General features: G+C 34.0%; 2 protein-coding genes across 4 annotated transcripts; one reads left to right on the forward strand and one right to left on the reverse strand.

The window, feature by feature from the left end:
- Positions 1–14: 14 nt before the first annotated feature.
- On the reverse strand, positions 15–4,101 carry LOC108218941 (serine/threonine-protein kinase D6PK). Of its 3 annotated transcripts, none has more exons than XM_017392126.2 (3): positions 3,706–4,101; positions 2,017–3,124; positions 15–1,340 (listed from the first exon to the last, which is right to left on the reverse strand). In XM_017392126.2, exons 2-3 carry the CDS (start codon positions 3,060–3,062, stop codon positions 500–502), a joined length of 1,887 nt encoding a protein of 628 aa, XP_017247615.1. In that variant the 5' UTR covers positions 3,063–3,124; positions 3,706–4,101; the 3' UTR covers positions 15–499. The 3 variants fall into 3 exon arrangements, with proteins under 3 accessions (XP_017247615.1, XP_017247616.1, XP_063947572.1); XM_017392127.2 differs by lacking the exon at positions 3,706–4,101 and adding an exon at positions 3,243–3,578; XM_064091502.1 differs by lacking the exon at positions 3,706–4,101 and adding an exon at positions 3,200–3,578.
- Positions 4,102–5,897: 1,796 nt separating this feature from the next.
- Positions 5,898–8,248, forward strand: LOC108216561 (large ribosomal subunit protein eL37z). Its single transcript, XM_017389355.2, has 4 exons — positions 5,898–6,044; positions 6,143–6,287; positions 7,856–7,957; positions 8,042–8,248. The coding sequence occupies exons 1-4, from the start codon at positions 6,042–6,044 to the stop codon at positions 8,086–8,088; spliced, it is 297 nt and encodes a 98-aa protein (XP_017244844.1). The 5' UTR covers positions 5,898–6,041; the 3' UTR covers positions 8,089–8,248.
- Positions 8,249–8,492: the final 244 nt, after the last annotated feature.

Genomic DNA, 8,492 nt, shown 5'->3' on the forward strand with positions numbered 1-8,492 from the left:
AATTACATATGATATAAATACAAAGCAAATATCAAATTGAATACAAGTTTAATATATAAGAGTACATTAAAGCATTGAAAGATGTAATATATTTGTGACCTTGCACAAATATAAGATTTGACAATTTAAGCAACTTAACAAACAACGATTGTGATGTACAAACAACAAATTCTGAATATATACCCGGTCCGTCCTGCATTTCCTCAAACCGACATCTTCTGCATTCTTTATTCCTCACAATCTGGAGAAACTATTGAACTTCACAGAATTTTGCAGTCATTATTTTGTTTAAACAATATAGACATCCAAAACTGACTATCATATCAAATCCTTGATCATTTCCTTGCATTTTAATTTTACCAGGCAATTCTCTTCATTCCTAAATACTGTAAAAGGCAGACCACTCACAGTTCCTTAAGGGGTGTGGAACAACAATATTTTGTTCGTTTAACAGGAAGAAGACGTCAAAACACGATCCCGATAGAGAAGGAGAACATAATTAAAAGAAATCAATCTCTAAATAGTTACCAGACGGCTTTACATCAACACCGGGAACCTTATCCACTTTAGGTGCTCGTGGTACCTCGTTGTACAAGAATGGTCTTGGCACATCTGGTGGACTGGCACAACGTATCAGCGCCCAGTTCACGCTCTGAAAGAACGGATGCTGTTTGATCTCAGTAGCCCCGCGTCTATATGCAAGGCGGTTTTGTGGTTCTTTCACAAGTAGGCCTCGGATCAAGTCCCTTGCAGCAAAACTCACACTAGGTGATTCTGGAAACTTAAGGGGCTGTCCCACAACATTAAACAAGGTGGCTCTATTACCTGCCCCTTTGAATGGAGTTTTTCCAAATAGGAGCTCGTACAGAAAAATCCCAAATGTCCACCAATCTACAGCACTTCCGTGGCCTTCGCCTTTAATAATTTCAGGTGCCAAATACTCGTGTGTCCCTACAAAGGACATTGACCGAGCACTTGTAGGTTCTGCCATTAGCTCAGGCAAGGGACTCACTTGATTATGTATTTCAGCCTTAGGCTTTTGTTTTTTCGATTTCTTAGACATGCCTAGAAAGCGTGGTCCAAAACAAGTAGGCTGGATACAAGAGGGCTGGACAACACAAGAAGGCTGAACACAATATCCAGAGTTCTTAGATTCCATGGTAGAATTTGAGGACCTCACCAATGTTGGGCTCACTGCACATCTAAGCGAGAGATCAAAATCAGAAAGCATAATATGCCCGTCTTCCCGTACTAAAACATTTTCTGGTTTAAGATCTCTGTAAATGATCCCAAGCATGTGCAAGTATTCCATGGCAAGGAGAACTTCTGCCACATAAAACCTGTAAAAATATACCTAAGTTAACCTGCTGAGAACATAGTTAATAATCTGTCAAATGTTCTTGGTGTATGAATCTCTTCTTAATCAACAATAACACAACAGAAAAATGGAATTGGTGATTATAAGTGATTAGAACTCTCAAATGAACTACCAATGCATGTAGTTTCTTTTTTCTTCTTCTTTTTGCCAAATAATGTTAGTTTTTTTTAATTTTGCATATCATACCTACATCAAACATCTAGTTGTAAGTATAAAACCAATCTCGAATGCTATGCCGATACAAATATAATTCAATACTTTCTTGTCATAGCCCATTGCAGAGAACACTGAAGTTATATGTACAAAACCAGAAGGTTTAAAGTTATTACAGCATACTTGTGTATTTAAGTAACCTATCTTCATAAAACCTGCCAAGGACTTAAGTATATAAACCTTCTCATAGTATTACAACTTAAGCAAGTAGTATATACATATACACTGCCACAATACCAATTAGAAGCTAATTAATAACTAAAGCACATAGGGTCATACGGCTAACTTCATTAGGTTTCATTTATATGCAAATAAGATCAATTCATATTTTTCAAGAAAAGAATTATTTTAGAAGCTGCCCTAGGTTGACATTTGAAGTTAGATTAACCACATTCGCCATAAATGAAAGTCAACAAATTATTAACCTGGCAGCATGTTCTGAGAAATATCTTCCAGGTTGCTTTTGCCGCAGTGCATGTAAATCTCCCCCCGGGCAGAATTCCATCACCAAGAAAGAAAAGTTCTCTGTCTCAAAGTGTGTATACAAGGTGGGAAGAAATGGATGATCCAGGGACTGCAATATCTCTCTTTCTGTCTGAGCCCGTAAGAGCTTCTTCCGACTAGCTAGGGCTCCTTTGTCCATGACCTTAATTGCAAAATAATTTCTGGTCCCACCTAACTCCGCCAGATGAACACTGCCTATATCTCCACATCCTAACCTTTTAAATAGCCTGAAGTGGTTCAGCCCCAAGTTCCCATCACGAGATCGGATGGCTTGAATTGCTTCCCATCTTGAATCATTTGACTTGTGCGGTTTGTTTATTGTGCTACTTAAACTACTGGAGCTACTTTCATCACTAAGATCACTGCCTGTGCTTCCCCTAATACTTGTCTTCCTGCTCTCAGCAAAATCACATGAGTAACTAACTTCACCACTTTCGATGGATTTCTCTATACTGCTTGCACATTCACTAACTTCAGTGGTAGTGAAGCTTTGTTTGGCTTCTGCAAATTGTGTGGTAGAGTTTTTAGATAATACTGGTTTAATTTCATCAGCAATGACTTCTCCTGCTGCCAAAACATGATCTGCAAATTCCACTAAGCTGCTTGAATCAGAATTTGCAGAATCATCAATAGAGGCGGAGCATTTATGTGAACATGTTACTTTTTCTTGAACATTTTCTTCACTTTTTTGTACAAACTTCGAATTACCGTTATTTGACCTAGTGTGAAGCTTTGATGACTCCGGTGCATCCATGTTCTTAGGTGTATTAAGAACAATATCAACTACCGGGGTTTGAGCAGCATCCATCACATGATCAATAACAGTTGCAGATGAGGCAGATGTAGCTCCATCATACCTAGAGTGCTTTGTACTTAACGGACGAGGAGGCCGGTTAGTTTCAGCAACAGGAGAGGAATTGTACCCTAAAGAATGCAACGCATTAACTCCCTTCACAAGTGATTCCATTCAAGTAATCACAAGAAACAGTCAGCTGACAAGTTCAATTAAGCGACCGACCCGATCAGATCCTAATCACAAACAACAATAACAGAATCAATAACCAGCACATATAGGTACCATAATTGATTAATAGAAACAATTACTTTAATTATGAACGCAAACAAGCAAAGTAACCGAATTGCATACTTTCTGCACAAATTAGTCACAATACACTGAATCAGCCCGCACCCTCTACAGAAATAGTTCAACAACAGCTCATTGAAGTCGAAAAACTTCCAAAAAATTGCATTTTTAAGTAAACCAACAAAAACAAAACGTGATTCACAATCAAATGAAAACCACAAGCAAAGATTTAGCAAACATTACAAACGAAAGAATTAATGATCCTTAACAAACACACCAAAATACCCACATTCACAAACTCTTGAAACAAGCAAAACTAAAGAAAAAGCAACAAACTTTAAGCAAAAAAAGTCAAGTAAAGAAAAAGGGGTGTTGATTATTCCCACAACAAAAGCAAAAAATGAATTGGGTATTTCATGATTCCCCAGATTCCTTTTTCTTTTCCTGCACTTCCCACAGTAAAGTAAAAACTCTTAAACAAAAATAAACACATATACACAAAAAATACACACAAGCTTTTCAGTACCTGATTACAGAATGCAGATGAAGAAACAACCTTCCATGAGTGTTGAAAGAACCAAGTGGGTGTGTGTATATATGAATTATATGTATGTATATATATTACAAGCCCAAGAAAATGACTTGAAGAAAGTGAAAAAGCAATCAACTTTACAATTTTAATAATGATGGGTTCAATGTTTTGGGAGTCATTCTCAGATCTGATCGGAACAAGTGATAGTGGTGGTAGTATTGAGATTGGAGAAGGAGGAGCAACAATATAAATATATAATCTATCTGCCTTTTCTGATTAATTATTGTTCTTGTACAAAGGCTTCGTCGTTTAATGTGATGAATAATACTTACATGTTATAGATACATGTACTGGAATAATGTATGTATTTGTGGAGAGGGAAACATGTAGAAAAGGAAAAGGCTTTCTTCGTTTATTTTATTGTTTTGCTTCTCTTTGCTGTCGCTACAAAGCAAATGGAAGAAATTATTATATATTAGCTTTTCTTTTCTACTTAGATATTTTTATTTATAAATAAAATTATTAAAGATATAGGGAATGTTTGGAAGCTCAGTTTTTGGGCTTATAAATTATAATCAATTTATTTATATCATTTGCATAAAGAAAAAGAAATTGTGAATGTCTTCTGTCGGAATTTTAAGCAATTATATAGCGTATGGATATTAATGGATTGTTATATATTGATTTTATGCCAATTATAGATAAATGTTGTTGAGTTTATGTAGAGCGTTTTAAGATTTAAGCACTATATTTATAAATTTTATTAATTTTGATGTGATTTCAAAAAATATAAAATAAACTAAAAAATCTCACAAAATTCACAAAATTAGGTATGCAGTTTATAAATTAAGGTTTCCACCACACTTCGATATTCCCCAAGATTAAATACTACCGTAAAATAATTTTAATAGGTGGTGCTTCGGCCAATTAAAATTAGTAATGGTCGTTTTAGTTTTTTACACGTATTTTCAAATGCAAAAAAAAACGTATTTTTATACATTATTGATCAAATTTTCTTTTTCCAAATAAATATATAGATATTAAACTTTAATTCAGAAAAAAAATATGAAAAGTAATACTTAAAAATGTATTTTTTTTACAACTCAAATTACATGCACAAAATCAAAACGACTATTATTTTAAATAAAAGGAATATATATAATTATACTTTCTCAGTTTGGGCAGGGTTTCATCCCGATAACATGCTAAAAATTGATAAGCTTGGTAAAATTTACATTCAACTTGGCAATTTATCTCTCCTCTTACTTTTTCACTTTCTTCCAAATTATTATTTTAATAATAAAGCATAATTATAAGACATATTGTTAGAGTTCATGTAAAAAAAAAATGTCTGAAATCACAATTATAAGACATTTATATATCGGCTAACTTGCTAAGAGCATCTCCAACCCAACACCAAAACACCAAAATGGTGTCACTTTTGGTGTAAAAGTCACTCCAATGCAACACCAAAATGGTGTTAAAATTACACCAAATGAGTTGGTTGACACCAAATTTGGTGTCAAGTGTTCATTTGGTGTAATTTTTACACCAAATTTGGAGTTTTTGAAATTGCCTACTATACCCTCACACCTTATGAGACAAAACAAATTTATTCCTTGTATGTCCCATTACACTTATTTTATTTTATGTTTTTTATTTTTCAATCATAATCATTATAAATTTTCTTTCTTTAATATTTAATTCACATTTTTTATTTATTCTAAAATTTTAATAAATTTATATTCTTGTATAAAAAAATTAAATAATTAAGTTTTTCTCTTAAATTGGTTGATGAATTTATAATTATTTGAGATCCTTGTCTAGTTATTTGTTAAAATTCTATGTTAAGTAATGAAATTGATAAATATTGATATAAATGACTTAAAAAATGAAAAATATTTCATTTTATGTGTAAAAAGATTCTTTTTGGTATAGGATATGGTGTTGATGGGTTGGAGTGAAGTTTTGAAATGGTGTAATTTTTACACCAAAATGGTGTTATGGGTTGGAGATGATCTTATAGCTTAATCATTTTCTTTGACAAATTTTACAAAGTTATTAACGGGCCTTCTAAAAGAAGAGAGTTGTGAAATGGACTTTTATACACATCAAAAGATACACATCAAAAGAAAAGGGCTTTTTAATCGAAACGAAAATAGAAGCCCAGAAAAGAAATCGAAAGCGGTCCATATACGAGCCCATACCAACACAAACCCTAATTCCCTCATCTTTCATACATAAAGCTATAAAGATTCTATTTTCCCAGCCTTCTCCGTCCAGCACCCGCAACCCAGAGGAGATTACTGAGTTCTCCTGCATTTCACGAAATGGTACGATTACAAGATTTTATGTTGTCTGATCTGTATTTATATAAATATTTTCTAAAACTAAGATATATTTGTAAAAAATTGGTGTGTGTGTTTGACAGGGTAAAGCAGGTAAGGGAACAGGAAGCTTTGGTAAGAGGAGGAACAAGACACACACACTGTGTGTACGATGTGGTCGGCGCAGCTTTCATCTCCAGAAGAGCCGTTGCTCAGCTTGTGCTTATCCTGCTGCTCGTGTTCGCAAATGTATGCTCTCTTTTCTCCACATAAATTTAAATACTGACCCGACCCGACCCGACCCGAGCGACATCCGCAATAATTTATTTGCTCATTTTAAAATGTTTGAGTTATTCCTCGATTTGATGAATTAGTCACTCATTTTATGGAAATTAAAAGATTAGGACGTATTGTATAAGTCGATTAAGTTGTGATTTTGTGCAAGTCACTGATTATGAACTATCTGATGTTTTGATGCTGAATTTTATTACTTGATAAGTTACTCGGGAATGTTAATGTTCTAGGCAGTTAGAGAGATGCAATGCTTTGATGGTAGATACTTTTGACATTTAGATATAAGCAAAAATGTAAGTCACTGCACTTTGATAAATTATTCAGGCAGAGTCGAGTAGTAATTGTGAACTCGATGATTTTAACTGACTTGCTGACACAACAAGGAAAGTAGTTACATTTTATGCATCAATATTCATAACTCAAGAATGTCTGTCCTTTTATTGCCGTAATGGGAATGACCTTGAAAGCATACTTTATTTAATATTTCTGATAATTTTTGAAAGAAATGCAAAATGCTGTGAGAAGAATCATACTGGATTTGCTGGTTATTAGTAGGTAACTGTGTGCTTTTTGAGGAGGTCATGTTTTTTGCTCTTATGGTTTGCTAAATTATTTGCTCGTTTTTAATATGCACTTCAAGTGATCTGCTTATCTTGTAAGTATTTTAGGAGTTGGTTAAATTCTGAGTCTAGATTTGGTGTTGTCTGCCTATGGTGTGATTGCGGAGTGCAACTGTATGAGATACCTATTCATGTAAATCTTATGTTTTGTTTGGTTGGAGTGAATGATTTCGGAAGGAATGGATAGAAAAAATGAACTATTTTATGAACAATTGTTAAGAAATTTCATTTTTTTTTCTCCATTCCATTCCTTACATCATGCGCTAAATATTACACCTTCAATTTGAGATGGAATGCTCAATTCTCTCCCATCCTCAATTTCTTCTCAAATCTCAACATAACAATTTTGCACTCCGTCAGATTTTTTTCAAAACTTTCTTCCTATCTCTATTCATTTCAAGTATTTTTACTCACTCCATTCCATTCCATTCTCCCCAACCAACACAACATTAGGCTGTGTTCACTTCATGGAATGGAATGAGGGTAGAATGAAATGAAAAATTATATAGAAGTTTTAAGGAGAGAAAGGAAAATATGAAATAATAGTGACAAAATATGAACGTAGTTAAATTTCTTGTGAGAAAGATTGTGAAGCAACATGATGTAAAAATGGAATGAGCATTCCTTCCAAAACATGTGGGTTAGAGTTATAGTTAAAATAGTAAGATTGGAATGATTGAAGGAATGAAAATATATACATTTTCTTTGATCAACACCATTTTAGAGTACAAAATTTATTCCATTCTCCCTTCATTCCATTCACTCCAAGTGAACACAACCGTAATCTTGCCAGTTTTGCTAATGTTGGAAGCATATCAGTCTGTTATAGTGTGGGCAGGTCTTAGTCCATCTCATACGTTCTCAATTCAAATTAAAAATTAATTTATGTCTTGTGGTGATTAGATAACTGGAGTGAGAAGGCCATTCGAAGGAAGACAACTGGAACTGGTCGTATGAGGTACCTCCGCCATGTTCCCCGTAGATTCAAGTCCAACTTCAGAGAAGGTAAATCCCTTCCCCCTTCCCTCCTCTAGATAGCTGTTTTTGCTTTGCAGAAGATAATCTTGTTTCTTTACTGTTTTTTTTAAGGTACCCAAGCAACTCCACGAAGCAAGGGAGCTGCCCCAGCATCTTAAGGTTTTATCTTCTGCAGAAGACAATTTTAGCAGTTAGAACAAGTTGAGACATTAAATTGCTGCCTTAGTTGAGACACTAAATTCCAATATTGTATTTGGATGATTAAATTTATACTCTCTTGCGTGCTCATATAAAAACCAACCTGCTTTGTTTTTCTAAGCTTTGCCGTTTATTGTGATTTAGTTTGATTATGCACTTTGGAAAAATATTTACTGCATTATCGTTTTTGTTCCCAAAGATAAAAGAACAAAATTTTAAGGTATTTTTTTTCCCGAAGATGGATGTAGCCTTTGTTTTTTCCCCTTGTAATGGAAGGTGGAAATGCGCATTTTTTGAAACTTTGGTTTATATGATCTTCTTACGTGTGTGCTTGCTATATTATTGTAGAATTTCACTGTATAAC

Source organism: Daucus carota, chromosome 4 (assembly GCF_001625215.2).
Source record: "Daucus carota subsp. sativus chromosome 4, DH1 v3.0, whole genome shotgun sequence".
Taxonomy (NCBI): domain Eukaryota; kingdom Viridiplantae; phylum Streptophyta; class Magnoliopsida; order Apiales; family Apiaceae; genus Daucus; species Daucus carota.